Source organism: Trematomus bernacchii, unplaced genomic scaffold (genome assembly GCF_902827165.1).
Source record: "Trematomus bernacchii unplaced genomic scaffold, fTreBer1.1, whole genome shotgun sequence".
Classification (NCBI taxonomy): domain Eukaryota; kingdom Metazoa; phylum Chordata; class Actinopteri; order Perciformes; family Nototheniidae; genus Trematomus; species Trematomus bernacchii.
In genome coordinates, this window is record NW_022987648.1 from 11,249,411 (window position 1) to 11,268,692 (window position 19,282).

A 19,282-nucleotide genomic window follows, 5' to 3' on the forward strand; every position below is an offset into this window, starting at 1 on the left:
CATCCTTTGTACGGAAGTATTCAAAAGTAAAAATGACATGTTTAATATCAATTATTTGCTGTGGCCAATTGTTTTCATTGCATTTACAGACCCTTGTATCTCTCTGATACCACCCAATGAATGCACAGACTTGCTTGTCGAACCACGCTACACAAAGCAGATAGCAACACCTATAACAAAACCCGAGGTGACAGGGCTTTCAGTGTTGCAGCTCCTAGACTGTGGAACAGCCTCCCAGTACATATCCGGACTGCTGAGTCTATTGAACTTTTTAAATCTCAGCTAAAAACTCACCTCTTTGCACTGGCTTTTAATACTAGTTGAACATTACATTTTTACATTTGTATGTGTTTTTAAAAAAATATTTTTCTAGTTATTGTGCTTTTTATCATGTTTTTAATTATTGTTTTATTATTGTACTCCCATTGTGTTATTTAATATGTATTGCCTGTACAGCACTTTGGTCAACTGAAGGTTGTTTTAAATGTGCTATATAAATAAATAAAGATTGAGATTGAGATAAAAACTTAAGCATAGACATTTTAAAAAATGGGCTACTCTATCGACATTTTAAAAATTATATTTAAAGAAAAGGCCCTGACTAAACAGCAGGGCTCTATTTCAGTATTAACTATAGAAAAAAAGACAGCAACAGCTGACATCAAATCTTTGCCGAGCCCAAGGATAATCATAAATAAATAACATAGTGAAAATAAATATATTGCAATGCTCAGTACAGCAGCATCCAACCGTCTCTAATCATAAAAAAACATAATAAAAATAAATGTATTGCAATGCTCAAAACAGCAGCATCCAACAGTCTCTAATCCTTGGATATTACATGTCACTGCATGCATGCACGGAGCAGCTGTAGCGCGGAGATCATCATATCATTCTGTCTTGTATTACTTAACAACAACAAAATAACAAAAAAAAACGGCTCGTTCGCGGGCGCGAGCCGGCTCCCGTCGTTCACTTAAAAGAGCCGGCTCTTTGAGCCGGCTCGTTCGCGACCGACACATCACTATAAGGCACACACACCAAATGTTCAGGAAATGGTTAATACAGCGAAAATCAAAGCTGACTATCTCTCTTGGTTTGATATGTTTTCTCCCCCAGACAACATGGACATAAGAACATTTTTTGCAAAGAAGAGGAAAGTAAGTCATCAGCTGGTAGCAGTTAATCAGTTAACACTGTTAACTTAACAGTGATGGCGGTGGTGGCGGCAAATGCGTCTCACTTCTGGAGAGGAGTTTCGTCTTTATGTCATGATAGAGAAATACAAATACTGAATAGTTTAGATGAGAAAAGGCATCGAAATGCCAGGTTACTAGTATTTATCATGTAAACAGGGAACATGAATAACCCGATCTCTCTGCTCATGTAAACACATCATAACCGGGATAATACTCTTAAACGGCTTACTGATGTCCATGTAGAGACGCAGTCAGTGTGTTTTACTGGAGCCTCAGTTCGATACGAGATTATTTTCTGAGTTCTTTAATTTAGGTACTCTCTCTCAAAATGGTAATGTGCATTATGTTTTAATTATACTTCTTATCATTCAGAAGCTTTTTGTGTGTGTTTATGTTTTACTGAGTGCTTATAGGCAATTTCCATCCCAGTATTCAGTTAACTATTTATTTTCTGTGCACATTACATAGACTAGCTAATATTCTACCTACTGCTTGGGACTTTGAGTCTTCAAAATGTCCAATGTCACAGACTGGGACTTACTTTAGAGTCAGTTGTATTTACATTCAGTATGACTTGTTATGATTCAATGTGAAAGAGTATACTGCTCAATAAATAATTATCACTTCACCACCTCTCTTGACATCTAGGCACTTGAGAGTGAGTCAGAGGCAGAATACAGGGACAGTGGAGAGAGGTCCATTGCTGAGGTGAGTGATGAAAGGGAAATGACAGTTGAGAGTAAATTGTGATGTGGACTCTCATCCCAGGATTTTAAGGAAATCAGTGGGGATATTGAACAGGAAACATTTCAGTCAAGGGGCATCATATGACCAATATAGACAGAAGAGCAACATTTATTTGAACATTTAAGTCAATGATACCATTCCTAGGTGAACTTAACATCCGTATGGAGTCAGATCAGTCTCAATATTAATAAATGCTCACAGAAGGATTCACAAATGTATTTTGCGATTTATATATAAATGACTCTCCACAACAATATCTCTCAATGCACTCACAATATTTATTGTTGTATATAAATGTACAAAAAATGGGCATTTAAACTGCTTTTTATTAATTCAAAGACGGCTCTGAATTAATAATCAAATATGTTTCCTTTCTTTACTACTGGATGAAATTACAAAATGTACCCATCATTTTCCTCATGCTAGTATAGCCACATAAAAGTATCAAACCACCTGTTAAAATGCACCAGAATACAGGAAATCTATTTTTTTTTTCGCCCCCACACCCCCCGTTAAAAATGTCCCCCCCACATTCAGGATGCTTCCTACGCCCATGGCTGTAAATATAATAAGCCTTTGTCTAAAATGGACAACATTGTAACTAAGGAGATTTAAACTATATATACAGCCAGGGGACGTTCGGGACGAATCCCGATGGGCCGGTACTGAAGTGGGCCGGGATAAGTCACTGCTCACCCCCCCTCCCCCCCGTCGACAATTTCCTCGCGGTATTTACTTGCGGCACCACCGAGGTGGGCCGCTTACTTGCGGTACCGAGGTGGGCCGGCGGTACCGAAGTGGGCCGGTCGAGAGTCCCGGGCTGATTTGTAGTCCCAGTCCGCCATACAGCGATTCTGCACTCGGTCAATCAGCTGCTTTTCATTTTTATTCCTGCTATATTCAATGAGTGATACAAATATTTTTTACCACAAGTTCTTAATAAAACTGACACTGTTGGACTTGGTACTAGTTGACTGCAACCAGAAATAAAATGAAGTACTTTACTGTGCACTTTGTGAGTAATCCTCTGTCAGAGTCCCCTCCATAGTACATAATGCATGTTTTTTGCTATCTTTGATGAATGATAAAAATAAAATGTTACCATTAGTTCTTAATGAAATTGATACGGTTTGACTTTGTATTAGTAAGCCTACTACTAACAATACATTGAAGTACTTTTACTGTGTATTTTTTGAGAAATACTCTGTCAAAGTCCCCTCCTGTGAACAAAATCAAGCCACTTCTGCTAAGTTTGATGAGGGAATTCTTTTTTGTTGCCATTAGTTCTTCGTGAGATTGATCCTGTTGGACTCAGTACTACTGAAACTACCCCCACAAGTACTATGAAGTACTTATTGTGTACTTTTCCAGTAATCCTCTGTCAATATCCCCACCTGAGTACAAGAATGCATGTTTTTCTTTTAATAAGCGTTAAAAAACATTTCTTCCTGAGACTGATATTGTTGGACAGAGTATTTTAAGAGGATGGCAGACATGATATCAGCAATACTTCCAGTCAGTACTCCGGCAACAGCATTTTCACACCTTGGAAAGTCTTTAGAGTCTGGCCTGGAATGGATAGCTGGTCACAAATATCCTTCAGCAAAGTAACACACTCTGTCACATGGTTGCCCTCTTATGATGCTGCTGTCTTTTAATATATAATTATTCCTCTGCCGCTAGTTCGTTCCTCTCAGATTCTTCAGTCTCATCAGCCTCATCCTTCCATCAGTCCCAGTTAACGCCTCCAGCCCACTTCCAGTATCTGACTCCATATGATATTGTCCTGATGCTGTAAGGGTGAAGCCCCATGATCACAAAATGACCCCTCTAGAGTGCCAAGGACCTCATATTATGTCTGTCATTAATGTTACATCACCCATTAAATCACCCAAAAAATATTTTTTTCCCTCATCAAACTTAGAAGAAGTGGCTTGATTTTGTTCTCAGGAGGGGACTTTGACAGAGTATTTCTCAAAAAATACACAGTAAAAGTACTTCAATGTATTGTTAGTAGTAGGCTTACTAATACAAATGTGATGCCTTAGCTGGGCAAATCACTTTTTTTTATGGTTTATTATCTGTTTTTCCTAAATACATAACAAAAAATAATAAAATGAAAGGTTCATTTTTCAAAAATGTTGGTGTCTAAATTGTCCTCCAATTCTGGAATGACCCTTTTATCATTCATCAAAGATAGCAAAAAACATGCATTATGTACTATGGAGGGGACTCTGACAGAGGATTACTCACAAAGTACACAGTAAAGTACTTCCTTTTATTTCTGGTAGCAGTCAACTAGTACCGAGTCCAACAGTATCAGTTTTATTAAGAACTTGTGGTAAAAAATATTTGTATCACTCATTGAACACCTGTCATCAGACTGGCAAGGGCTGTTCCATGCTCTGCTCAACCTCCCGTCTTCCCAATGGACTCAGTAGCGCCCCCTGCTGCCGTGTAGCATGTGTGAGTGAGCATGTGTGACTGTGTATGAGCCAGCAACGGCGGAATATTACTGCCAAAAGTCACGTGACTCACTCACGTGACTTTTGGCAGTAATATTCCGCCGTGAGAAGAAAAAGTTTTGTACTTGTAAAAAAAAGTTTTGTAGTTGTAAAACAAAGTGTTGTAGTTGTAAAACAAATTTGTGCACTTGTAAAAAAAAGTTGTGTACTTGTAAAACCTAAGCTGAATTTGTCTCTGAAACATGATTTATTAGAAAAATGTTATGTGTTTGTTTGATAGATACGTTTTTTCTTTGCAAAACTAAATTCATTAGTTTGTAGATGGTGTTTTGTATTTGCAAACCACATTGTGTTTGTTAGTGAATCATAAGGCATTTGTAAAACCTGTTTAGTTTGTTTGTGGAGTTATGGCAGGAAATTAGCTCCATAGAGCTGTCTAAGGACCTCAGAGAGAAGACTGTAGAGGCACAAGGCTGGAAATGACTACAAGACCATCAGAAAGCAGCTTGGTGAGAACGAGACAACTGTTGGTGCGATTATTCAGAAGAATAATGTGTGTGTTTATAAATGGAAGTAACACAAAATGAGCATTAATCACCCTCGGTCTGGGGCTCCACACAAGATCTCGCCCCGTGGGGTATTGGTGATCATGAGAAAGGTGAGGGATCAGCCAAGAACTAAACGGGAGGAACTTGTTAATGATCTCAAGGCAGCTGGGACCACAGTTACCATTGGTAACACACTACACCATAATGGATCAAATCCTGCAGCGCCACAAGGCCCCCCTGCTCAAGAAGGCACATGAATAAACCGTCTGAAAGTTGCCAATGAACATCTGAATAATTCAGAGAAGGCTTGGGAGAAGATGATGTGGTCAGATGAGACCAAAATGTTGATCTTTGGCATCAACTCGACCATCATGTTTGGAGGAAGAGAGATGCTGACTATAACCCCCAGAACACCATCCTCACCGTCAAGCATTGAGGTGGAAACATTATGCTTTGGGGGTGTTTCTCTGCTAAGGGGACAGGACGACTTCCCTGCATCGAGGAGAGGATGTACAGGGCTGTGTACCGTAAAATCTTGGCCGATAGCCTCCTTCCCTCAGCCAGGACACTGAAAATGAATCATGGATGGGTCTTCCAGCAGGAAAATAAACCTGAACATACGGCCAAAGCAGTGACGTGCGGTGAGGTTCATGGCTGGTGAGGCACTGACTCACTGAGTCAGATTTACAAATATTATATTTTGACCTTAATCGAAATATTCAGTTATTTTCAAAAGCTTTTTTAGTCTGATGCTTCGATTCATTTTAAACAGACCGTTCAACAAAAGGATACCCAAAATCTAAATATTGGATTGTTCTTTCTTAGTAAGATCCCATTTTCATTACAAATGTGGTCTTACCTTGACTTGAAGATGAAGTCCATGCTATCCTTCTGGACAACAATCTCTATTACTGTTTTGTAAAAGTCCTCCTTATCTTCCTCTAGTTTCAAAAGTAGTCTAGTTTGTTGTTTGCGTCTACCATCTCTGCGTAGAATAACAGTAGCAACAAGAACCTGTGGGCTCACGTGCGCCCCCTTCAGTGCGGCAGAGGTTATGGCTGCCTCCCCTGGTGCTTTCTTCATTGCCGTTGTATGATGAGACCAGCGAGCCTAAATATCATATATACGTGAAATAAGTTATTTAGAGACTATGGATGGCGAGGATAAATGTAATAAAGGGATCTACAAACATTACATTGGTGACCTACAGTGAGATGGTAACAGGCATGCGCTTAGGGCCCGCTTTCCAGCCAGTTTCTGTGGGGGTGACGCATTCTGAGGTGAGGCAGAGCTCATCTGTGCCTCACCTCACCCCACAGTAACTGGCTTGAGCGCGCTCACAAAATAAGTGCCCGCGCTAAATTAGTGCCCGTGCTCCAGCAAGTTACTGTGGGCTTACGAGAGGCAGAGCTGGTCCCTGCCTCACTTCTCATCGCTCCCGTAGCGGAGCTCGGCAAATTAGCTGATTTTGACTATTAAAAGCGATTGGAATCATACATAAATCACACTTACAACACAGATCAGTGGAGACATTTTATTATTATTACTATTTCGTTTTTCTTTAGTTGTTTTTCCGTTACATTGGAGTATGACAGGTGAGGCTATGCCTCCCCTGCCTCCCCTGACTGCACGTCGCTGGGCCAAAGCAACAAAGGAGTGACTAAAGAAGAAGCATATTTAGGTGATGGAGGGGCCTAGCCAGTCTCCGGACCTTAATCCCATAGAAAATCTGTGGAGGGAGCTGAATCTTCGAGATGCCAAGCATCAGCCTCAAAACCTTCAGGATTTGTGGACCAAAATCCTTCCTGAGATGTTCACAAACCTGGAGACCAACTACAAGAAGCGTCTGACCTCTGTCTGTCCAACAAGGGTTTCTCCACCAAGCACTAAGACATGTTTTGCAAATCAAATACTTATTTCCCACAGTTAAATGCAAATCTATTTTTATCTTTTATATAATGTCAATTTCTGCATTTTCTTTTTGATATTCTTACTCTCACTGTTCATATGAACCTACCATTAAAATTACAGACTGTTCATTTCTTTGTAAGTTGTAAGTGGGTAAACTTACAAAATCTGCAGGGGATCAAATACTTATACTTACTCCACTGTATCTCATACCTGTATCTCATCATAATTGAGCATTTTATACTACATTATGTTATGTCTCACAGCCCCTTTAACCACATGTTTGTATGGAAAATATAGTCGACTACTATAATACATTGTTTGATTACTTTATTTTACAGTTAAAGTGCTGAAAAAAAAAATTATCCTCACGGAAAGGTTTATTTTATATTATAATAGAAACAGTAAAATAGAAAACGACTTTTTGTCTAAAATACATTTAAAAGGTGGGGGGGGGGGGGGAATTGTGTGAACAAAACATGTACTGGTTCAAAATAGTGGTCACTTGCTCAGTCCGTTGTTATCAAGTAACAAAAAGTACTATACTTTAGCCTTTTTGTCTACAGGATTAGATTTATTAGACTGAAAATGCTAAATGTGTTGCTGGGCTGTAATCTACAAACATTCTTACAAAAAGGTGTTTCTGAACCCCTTTACACTTGACTAGCAAAAGTCCTGTACTGATGATAAACATTTGTACTGTTTCATCGTTACACTTTGTGATCTCACATAGCTTGTTATACGTCATCACAGGATGAGGAAGTCTGAAATATTAAACATTTTTTACTGTCTAAGCAACTGCACAACTTTCACTTCCTCCTCAAGAAACCACCACCATACACAGACAGTAATAGGATGGAAATCAGCTGTTTTGTGTACCTGCATGGTCCCAGCTTTCATTTGCATCCTGTGCATAAGCGCCAAGCTCAGCTACACCATTAAAAATGTACAAACAGCTCACGGGCATGCAGCCACGTCTCAGAGCTCCTCAAAGGAATCACACATCATTACAGATCAGCAGCAGCCGCACACACGCTCACCCCTTCCCCTTTTTCTAATTTGCATCTGCGTAGTATGGATCTAGAGAAATGTGGAACAACACACCGCAGTTGTTCTTTGAGAATAGAACATATGAAAAGGGGCTGTAATGAACTGTTGCCATTTATGCAACACACACAATGATGACAGCCGTGGTTACAAAAAGTGAGGGAGGGGAGAGCAGCTTTAACTTCATATTAGTGAGATTTGTTCCTTATTTTTGTAATATGTATTATTTCCTTTATTGTCTATTTTCCAACTGTTGTTATAATGTTTGAATTTTTTGGTAGAATTATTGTTCTACCTTTTTTATTTCTATTACTACTATTTTATCAATAAGTCACCACAGATTCAGAATGGGTAGTACTTTATTAAAACCTGGACAATTAGAGTATTATTTTTACATTTTTATTTAAATGTTTTTTTTATTATTTAATATAATATACAACTATATAAATAATAATACAAATACTGATGAACCAACCCTAAATGAGATTTTTTTTCCTGAACATTTCAGTTTCATCATTTTTCAATATCTTATATTTTATTCAAAAATGTACTCATCACAAAATTGCGATTGAGGTACAATATTCACTTATCTAAACTCAGTGCTTCATCCATAATCAAAAAGCACAATGTCTTAGGTTAGGCGCTCTGTTCCCATTGGAATCAATTTAAAAAAGACGAAGGCAACTTCAATTTGACTGAAAAAGTCAAGAATGTGGTTCCTTAATCTCATTTTTGGATGACAACCGCCTCATTAGAAGGTTAAAGTTCAACTTTGTATAACCTCCAAAAAGTTTTAAAATTCATCTCGAAGTCAGACATTGAGTAGGCCTACATTTCGCAATGTGCCATCAGCATGATTTTATAACTGTGCTCTCATAAACAGTTTACATTTATTTGGATTGAAGGACAATGACCCTTGAGGCATGTTTTAGACTGATCCTAAATTTACATCACGTGAAAAACGTCAGCAGCACATGCAATCATGACTAAGCAGAGATTTAAATAGTTGCGGCTAGTTCTTCTTCCTTTCCATCTTTACAATGGAAACTCTTGGGCATTCAGATTGTGAGAGAATGATGCTCTGCTGTTCAATGCAGGAGAACTTCTCCTTTCTCCTACAGCCCAGGTTCTTTTTTAAATCATAACCTACATATGAATATGTGGTTTACATGAAAAGATCATTCCCTAACCAAATACAGTTAATCTTTTACAACTAAATCCCTATTTATTTACAATGCCTTCATATCAATGGTAATTAGTTGTGCATTACTGTTGCTAGGATTTAATGCTCAAACATAAACAAACATCAATATTCATTTGATTCTAATTCAAGAAACAAGAAATCTATCATATATTTTTAATATATCTTATTCATTATTCTGCATTATTCTCCGTGTGAATACAGCTGTCTGAAAGCTCATGGACACTTATATATAGTAAAAAGGCCTTTAAAGAGCGTAGTTTACTTAAAGATCCACTGTCGTAAAACTGTCGTGCAGCACCGTTACGACAGCTAAACCGCTTTACGGGTGGGATTTTCTATCCTCATCTAACCTGTTAGCTGCCCTTGCAAAGATGTGGAGAACATGTGAGTGTAAATAAGACATTGTTTGTATGCTATGAAGACATTACATGTTATTTTATAGCCTTTTGGGTTTTCATTTAGTGAGCTGCCGTTAAAGCACATCATTACAGTAGGAAGATAGTAAGCTAAGGTTACTTAAGAGATCAACTCAGTGAAAGCACCGCCTGCTGACCAATCAGAGCTCCGTGTGCGGAGTTTAAAGCGATCAAGTCATATTACAGGATAGAGGAAAAAAATACAGAAAAACTGCCGTTGCAGGAAAGACGGCCGGCAGAAATCAACTGACTGTGAACGTGAAAATTAATAGAATATCCCCTCCCATCTTCAGAGCAATCTGACTATTATAACATTAGCGTTAAGAAAGCTTACTTAAATATCTGCCACAACATAAGTAACCGGATCAGAGTAACATTAAGTACAGTCCGCGGCACTGTGAGTGCAGACGTCGATGTGTCCCATTATCATTCATATCATATCACATCATAATGCATGGGCGTAGGAAGCATCCTGAATGTGGGGGGGACATTTTTAACGGGGGGTGTGGGGGCGAAAAAAAAAAAAATAGATTTCCTGTATTCTGGTGCATTTTAACAGGTGGTTTGATACTTTTATGTGGCTATACTAGCATGAGGAAAATGATGGGTACATTTTGTAATTTCATCCAGTAGTAAAGAAAGGAAACATATTTGATTATTAATTCAGAGCTGTCTTTGAATTAATAAAAAGCAGTTTAAATGCCCATTTTTTGTACATTTATATACAACAATAAATATTTGTGAGTGCATTGAGAGATATTGTTGTGGAGAGTCATTTATATATAAATCGCAAAATACATTTGTGAATCCTTCTGTGAGCATTTATTAATATTGAGACTGATCTGACTCCATACGGATGTTAAGTTCACCTAGGAATGGTATCATTGACTTAAATGTTCAAATAAATGTTGCTCTTCTGTCTCTATTGGTCATATGATGCCCCTTGACTGAAATGTTTCCTGTTCAATATCCCCACTGATTTCCTTAAAATCCTGGGATGAGAGTCCACATCACAATTTACTCTCAACTGTCATTTCCCTTTCATCACTCACCTCAGCAATGGACCTCTCTCCACTGTCCCTGTATTCTGCCTCTGACTCACTCTCAAGTGCCTAGATGTCAAGAGAGGTGGTGAAGTGATCATTATTTATTGAGCAGTATACTCTTTCACATTGAATCATAACAAGTCATACTGAATGTAAATACAACTGACTCTAAAGTAAGTCCCAGTCTGTGACATTGGACATTTTGAAGACTCAAAGTCCCAAGCAGTAGGTAGAATATTAGCTAGTCTATGTAATGTGCACAGAAAATAAATAGTTAACTGAATACTGGGATGGAAATAGCCTATAAGCACTCAGTAAAACATACTGTAAACACACACAAAAAGCTTCTGAATGATAAGAAGTATAATTAAAACATAATGCACATTACCATTTTGAGAGAGAGTACCTAAATTAAAGAACTCAGAAAATAATCTCTTATCGAACTGAGGCTCCAGTAAAACACACTGACTGCGTCTCTACATGGACATCAGTAAGCCGTTAATGAGTATTATCCCGGTTATGATCATATTGGGGATATGGTGTTTACATGAGCACAGAGAGATCGGGTTATTCATGTTCCCTGTTTATATGATAAATACTAGTAACCTGGCATTTCGATGCCTTTTCTCATCTAAACTATTCAGTATTTGTATCTCTCTATCATGACATAAAGACGAAACTCCTCTCCAGAAGTGAGACGCCGCCATCACTGTTAACTGATTAACTGCTACCAGCTGATGACTTACTTTCCTCTTCTTTGAAAAAAATGTTCTTATGTCCATGTTGTCTGGGGGAGAAAACATATCAAACCAAGAGATCGTCAGCTTTGATTTTCGCTGTATTAACCATTTCCTGAACATTTGGTGTGTGTTCCGCTACCGGCATCGCTTCATACAACAGATCTGAGCTGTCCAACTATGACAACACTCCTTGAACATGGGCTCGCTATGTGAGAATCTGCCTTGGTACAAAGTAGCAGTGAAAACATGATACGGAGTTTCATTGATTTGGGCATTCTCTCAATAAGCAAGTGGAATGGATTTCATTTGATCGTGAAGCACTGACACAGCGCTCTACAAAGTGCGGCGAGTGGATAGACCGATTCACGGACTTTCCGCATAGTAAAAGTGGGGGGGGTCTAAACTAATCATTTGAAAAAGTGGGGGGGACTTGTCCCACCCTCATATAATGGCTGCGACGCCCATGTCATAATGTATCATATATTTCCTTATCTGAGTCAGCTTCTTGAGCCGTATCTGGCCGTGCAACACTCAGTGTCACATACTGTATGCAGAAGTATTATTTTAAGCAACACATTAAGTTGACGAAACACTCGAGTCAAATGTAATTAAAGTCAGATCCACTCGTGTCTTGTTCAGTGATATCATAAACCTGTTAATGTACGCATTCAAACGCTTTTTCTTTTACCAGCTGTATTCACCTTGCAGGTGCAGCTATGTGGCTTTTATCCTGGATAAAATGTTTAAGTCATGGATGTTTAAAGTTTAACATCTTCATATTTGACTAATATTAAAGTTCACTTTTCATTCAGGAAGTATGACGCTGCGCTGTCAGTACGCTTGTCCATGTTTGAGATTGGTCGAATGCTCCAAATACCACCCCTTTCATGTGAACGCGCACCTAACTAGATAGGACACGGCTGGCTTGAGCGATCCACTTGATAACCAGCGTCGTAGTACAGTTTAGCGAGAGCGCGTATGTTTTGGATTGGGCCAACCGGCTAACTCAAACATATCCAGGTTAGGTTGAACCAGCTTCGTAGTACAGGCCTCTGGGGCATGTTTCTGGTGTTTTCTCCTGTTTTTAGAGACGTTAAATCCCTATAACTAATCAGTTGTATTGGGTGTAATGCTATCTTCAATTCGCCACTGCTGCTAGCAACATTTTACACTTTAATAACCAGATCCTTAAAGGAAAGATGCAGAAAATGCCCCTTATAACTGTTGTACTAATATGTAGTATATTATTAGGTTAATATTACTCGTGCATGAATGTAAAAGCAGGATTGTACTGGTGTAAATGGTTGAGGTAGATCTCATGGGTTTGTAAAAAAACAGAAAGTGTAAAATGCTGTCACAATTTCCCAGAATTCCAAGTTACAAAAGTACATACCTTAAAGTGGACCTATCATGCTATATTTGAATAATATAGTGTAGGACCATACCTATATAAGGCATATTTATACTTTTTTTTTTTCAAAATACCAAACAGATCATGCATTTTAGCCATGCCTCATTTTGCTCAATTTGACAATTTCTAGCTCTGTTTTTGCAAGGGCAGATTCTGTGAGAACAGCACCATCTACTGGCCTGGCATATGTACTACAGCGTCTCCAGCGCTTTCGAACGGCAATGGCCGTGGCTGTCTCCTCCTGATGGGTGGAGTTGGCCCAATAGCCGTAGCGCCACTGTCCTGACGTCAGGACAGTGTTCAAATCTGGATCAGTTTTTATCAGATCCGTTGCAGCCCCTTTTTTTTAGAGATTTGGGTATGGAGGAAAATAGAGAGGGTTGTGTTTTCTGACACTTGGTGAGTTCCCTGGAACACCGGGGACACATATTCATGTATAAAAGACGTACAAAAGTGCATTTTGCATGATAGGTCCCCTTTAAAAAAATAAAACAAGTAAATTAATATATTAAATAATTTCATGGGAAATCAGCAAATATTCTCACATGAAAAGTTGGAACAATTAAATGTTTTTGCATGAAATATGATTTTAACAATTATGTACATGTTAAACCATGTGATTTATATGTTAAAAACCACATTTGTAAAGTAACTAAAGGATTTTGAAGTAAATATAGCTATCGGATAATTGTAATGGAGTAGAAATATGACGCTGCATGAAAATAAAAGAAAGTCAAATCAAGTTAAGCTTAAAATACGACTAAAGAACAACACTGAATGCACCATTTTTGCTCTAGGGTGAAGGTACTGCATTAAAGGGGACCTATCATGCAAAATGCACTTTTGTACGTCTTTTATACATGAATATGTGTCCCCGGTGTTCCAGGGAACTCACCAAGTGTCAGAAAACACAACCCTCTCTATTTTCCTCCATACCCAAATCTCTAAAAAAGGGGCTGCAACGGATCTGATAAAAACTGATCCAGATTTGAACACTTCTATGACGTCACAGAAGTGGCGCTACGGCTATTGGGCCAACTCTCCACCTATCAGGGGAATGTGGGGTTGGGCCACGGCCGGCCATTGCCGCTCGAAAGCGCTGGAGACACTGTAGTACATATGCCAGGCCTGTAAGTGGCGCTGTAGTCTGCCACAAAAGCAGCGAAGAAGACTTCCCGCGCATATGGTAACCATGGTTACCCTTCTGTTTATTCTCCGCTGTGTTTTTTTTTTCTCCCTCCCCGAGGCAAGCGTTTGCTCCCGCTGCTTTAATTCAATGCAATCCCTCCCCGTCGAGGCAAGCACTGTAATTCTCTCCGGTTAGTCCACCAGCAGATGACAAACACCCACCTCTCCGCCTCTTCCAAGGAACGAGGGGACCGTGCGGCAGAGTTTCAGTTTCTTTCGCCGGTCAAGATGTCCGTTAAAGTTAAAATCTTCCGGACAAAATTAGAAAAGTGCCGGTCAAAGGTCTTCTTTGTTATTTATTGAGCTTTAAAACAAATGAATAACGACTCTATAGGCCTATAATAATATAATAAAACCATAGACTGTATATATAAATAAAACACGGAGGACGGAGATCTTTTTTTCTCCCCCTCTTGACTTGATCAGAGCACGGCTACCCTCTCCTGCAGGGGGGCGTGGTCTCACAGAATCAGCCCCGTAGACAGCAAACAGCACATAGAGCGAAATGAGGCATGGCTGAAATGCATGATCTGTTTGGTGTTTTGAAAACAGAAACGTATAAATATACCTTATATAGGTATGGCCCTACAATATATCATTTAAATATAGCATGATAGGTCCACTTTAAGTTACAATAAGTGTTGTTCTTTAGTCGAATTTTTATGTACCTTACTTGAGTTTTTATTTTCAGGTAATTAATTTTAAGTACAGAATATTTAATAAAATGTCATTTATTAAATCAGAGCACTCCTCTGACTTTCATGTTACACTTCGTACATTCATGCTAATGTACAAATCTTTGTCATGCCATATGTTGTATAAAACTGTTCTTCACTGGAGTACAACATGAACGTTTTCTATGAGCGGAGCACACATTTAAAGGGGACCTATCATGCAAAATGCACTTTGTGATGTCTTTTATACATAAATATGTGTCCCCGGTGCGTCGGGGAACTCACGCAGCGTCAGAAAATAAAACCCTCTCTCTTTTCCTCCGTACCCAAATCTTTTAAAAACAGGGGTACAACGAGCGGATACAGATTTGCTGCCGATCTGACGTCAAATCGGCAGCGGACCCACAGAAAATTGCTATCAGAAACAATGCCTGACGTTTTTGGACGTAATCTCGTCTTTGTTTACATTAGCAAGCCTCGCTAACACTCAGAGCTAACCTGTACTGTAGAGCACATGTGTTTAAAAAGCAGGAAATAAAATAAGGAACTCACCTTGTGATAAACCTGCAAGAGAAAAAGCATTTGAGCTCCATACTATTTCAGAAATAATCTTTGATGTGGTTTAGAACAGGATGGCGTTTTATCACAGCAGAATTTTACTTTATCTTCGGTAGAATTCTGATCAGGCATTAGCTCCGCCTCCAAAATCTGCGTTTCTTAAACAGTGCTGCAAAAGAGGGGTATGAGCAGTATGAGGCATGGCTACAATGGATGATCTGTTTGGTATTTTAAGCAAAACACTTCACAGACATGTTTTGTATAGGTATGGCCCTACAATATATTTTTCCAATATAGCATAATAGGTCCACTTTAAATTATCAATATCTTAGTTCATAAAATTGTGGGGAGCCAAAATCGAGAGAAATTTGAATATTTCTGAAGCCCTACTTTCTATTGTATTAAATTAGCATATCTATCAAAACACGCAGCTCTTTACTCATAAACATGTGGTCTACCTCCTTCACAGATGCCTCCTGCTGAAGTCTACAGAACATAACTGACTGAGTTGAAAGCAAAGAGGCGACATGGCGTCTCGTATTCTCAAGTATGCGGTGCTTCTCGAGAAGTACAGGACTCCGCTGCTCATCACGAGCTGTGGGGGGGTCTTTGGCGCCAACATGTTCTACCACATGTTCCCCGACATGACCTACCGGCAGCTCTATCAGGCCTATTCCAAAGGAGAGCCGGTCACTATGTCTGAAAAGCTCCAGGATGTTTTCCAGCAGGTAGGAAGAGTTGTCCAATTCATTTATTTATCTTAACATTATCATGGACTTTTTATTTCTTGGGTCATCTCAACAATCAATAACAGAAGATGTCAACTTAAGTAGAATGGTACAATTAGTTGCAAATGGTGCAGATGTTAAAGACGACCTAATTACATCTAGATGTTCCCTGTAATGCCAACTATTGAACTATTCAAATCAACAATCAAGCAATTACTGTTATGTCAGTTGATGCTAGTAAAAAAAAAGAGATACAAACCTTTATTTCAATACATTTAAGCACTCACAATGATGAGCGGTTTAATTACATTTTGTAATATTTAATCACAACTCACTCAAAATATTTAATTCACAAAACAATACATTAAGAGTTTGTGCGATCTACAATATTAAAGATATAATATCATATTTCCACGTGAAAATATCTAAAAATGACTACATCCATGTGATATATCTTATGAGTGTATCCTAACATTATTCTATACTATCATTTTAAACAAAGGTATGGTGCGTTTTTGGTTGCCTGTAATGGACGGATATTATGGAAAGGAAACTTACATTTTTTCCAGTTTCTAGCCATATCTGGGGGCTACACTATTTTACAACTTGTCATCAGGAAACAAGCTAAGAACATTTTAGTGATTAGCTCGTATTTCATCAAATGTTAAACTCAAAACTACTCTATTCAATTTAAATGGTTTCCAACACTGGGTCTGTTTATTTTGGAGATAAATTAACCGCGGGTAAAACAAATGACAAATAAAAACAATGGATTCCTAACTGGGATCTTTTTGTTATTTTTTTTATTGCGGCACGCCTAGTGGCAGTAAAATGACCTTTATTTCCTTCATATCATTATAATGTACAAATAATTGCTTTTTTAACACAAAATTCCAATGTTGTCATTCATAGGTGTTAAAGGACTACGGTATCAGCTCACCTGACAATTTCTCCGCCTTCGCCTCCTATGGGTTCCATCCTGTTGGCGCTGGGGTCCCTTGGCTTCCTGTCGGGGCACAAATTGGCATCCCGGCCAACTTCAACAGCACGTCGGATGACTCGAAAGGAATCACCAACCGCACCATCTTCATCAACGGCAAAGTGGTGGACTGGAGCAGCGAGGTCGGCTCTGCTCTACAGGAGGCGCTGGTGCTGTCCCTCGATGCGCAGAAGTTCGCCATAGCACGTGAAGTGGCCCGCTTGCAGTCCGCGGGCCCCGTCTTGAACGCCGCTGTCGCCCCAGTCTGCCTGGGGGGGGTTTGGGTGTCCAGTGTGCTAATGAAGCAGCATTTTCGGTCTCTGTTGTTCCGCGGTGGTGTGAACATTCTGGCGTTGGGACTTGGGGCCGTGTCCTTCTTCCTGGCCTCTGATTCGGTGCGCAGCTGGAGTGACTACAGCTCGGACCGGAGAGCGGCAGGAGTGTCACGCGTTTACGCCCAAGGAGGGGTGGAGTTTTACGATAAGATGCTGTCCAGAAACCAGACGCTGCGCTCCCTGATGGGGCAGAAGGGAGTGGAGATGTACAGTCCCAGTGGGAACTTGTTTCCTGCCAATCTCCTTCAGCTCAATCAAACTCCGTACACAGCCAGGAGGCAGGGGATCCTCAAACTGCTGGTGGAGGAGAACGCTTGAAAATAAATGGGAGGCGGGAATGGATGTCACCTGAATCCCACATGTGCTGAGGTGTCCACTGTTTAGTGGCTAATCTATGAAACAAAAGAAAGGTTTTCCACTGTACAAATAAACATTTTTGAACCCTATTCAGAGCATGTGATGCAATATGTTTTTTTTTTTCTCTTCTCATTCTAGAATCAGTTGATCTGTTCTCAAAATTGAACTCTTTACACGTCAATGCAACACCAGGGGTTTCATTTTGCAGATCTTCATCATTGGCCCACATTTCTAAACAAACTCAAGGATTTGCTCTTTAGTTTGAAGTGTTTAGCAGCTCAGCTCAATGTTTGAACTGCCTGCAGAGAAATGGCATTGTTAGTGACTTGTGTTGAATAACCAGAAGCATTCTTTAGTTCCACAATGAATGGCAGGGGGTGGAAAATACGTTGGATTCTTACATAAAGGTAGAAGATCTGTACTATTAAAGGAGCCCTATTGTGCTTTATGTGAGCTGACTGGGCTCTGGTTTGAGACAGAGGGTGAAAAGAGGTGCTGCAGCACAGGCAGTATGAGAAAAATAAAGAGCTTTTTCAACATTAAAGCAATTAAACTTGTCACAGTAGAGGCAAAAAATATAAGTATGAACTCTGAACATTTGCATAAAAGGGCCCCTTTCGGGCATAACTGCGTTAAGTATCACATAACATTACATGTCACTTGTTAGACGCTTTGATCCAAAGCGACATACATAGTCAATACTGTGGACAATCCCCACAGGAGCAATTTGGGGTGAAGTGTCTTGCCCAGGGACACAACGACATGCTGACTGCAGTGGGGTTTGAACCTGTGACCCCCTGATCCGAACACCAACGCACAACCCACTGCACCACACGCCTCCCTGACATCACATATAGAGACATTCTTGAATATATATTATCTTTGATACATTGATACAGATATACCATTAATTTTGTTTTTCTTTTAAGGGTAGAGGAGAGAGGGAGCAAGAGTAAGAGAGATCAAGAGAGAAAACGATAAAAAAAAAGTCATTTTATGAATATAAAATAAATAAAATAATATGCATAATTAAAGAAGACATCATGAAAATGGTTGCAGTACTTTCCTAGTTAATCTCCAAGAAATGCATTTGTATGTCTTTCCTGTGCTCTATTACCATCTATTATTCCTGTTCATCAATCTAATTGAGTTCACTGTACAGCAGCGTTATTGTATTCCTCTCACGGTCAGGCCTCAAATAACATTTAAAGAGGGTAACACTGGATGTACTCTCACATGATTTGCATGGTCGTCGCTAATTTGTTTAGCGATAATAATCTTAATATGCAGCTTATTGAGCCTCAGAACTCATATTGCACCCGAGTCCCCTTAGGTCGTCTGTCTGCATATTAACAAGGTTCAGATACGCTGCTGTTTTAATTACAGTTCCAATCTAGTACCCTGTGGACTGAGCTAAATATAAACGCATATAATGAATAGTGTTGTACATCGACACACACTGACGTTTTACATCATTGTCCTGAGGTAGACTCTGCCTTAGAAGCACTAAGTGGGATCCACTGTTTTTCTTTAAAGGGTCAAGGAATCAAAACTTGAAGAAGCATATTATGACAACATCTGGATATAAAAAGCATTCAGTGGTGGAGATGAGTGACTGTTCCTAAATCAGGACAGCTAGGGTTTAGTGTTTTCTGACGTGCCTTTGAGCAAGATGCATAATTTGTAGATCTGTGATTATGCAGCACATTGTGGGCCTTGGCACCCTGCATTC

General features: G+C 39.4%; 1 protein-coding gene across 1 annotated transcript; it reads left to right on the top strand.

Moving 5' to 3' along the window:
- Positions 1-9,408: 9,408 nt before the first annotated feature.
- On the top strand, positions 9,409-17,734 carry tmem177 (transmembrane protein 177). Its single transcript, XM_034134430.1, has 3 exons — positions 9,409-9,502; positions 15,621-15,879; positions 16,792-17,734. The coding sequence occupies exons 2-3, from the start codon at positions 15,679-15,681 to the stop codon at positions 17,509-17,511; spliced, it is 921 nt and encodes a 306-aa protein (XP_033990321.1). The 5' UTR covers positions 9,409-9,502; positions 15,621-15,678; the 3' UTR covers positions 17,512-17,734.
- The last annotated feature ends 1,548 nt before the right edge of the window (positions 17,735-19,282 follow it).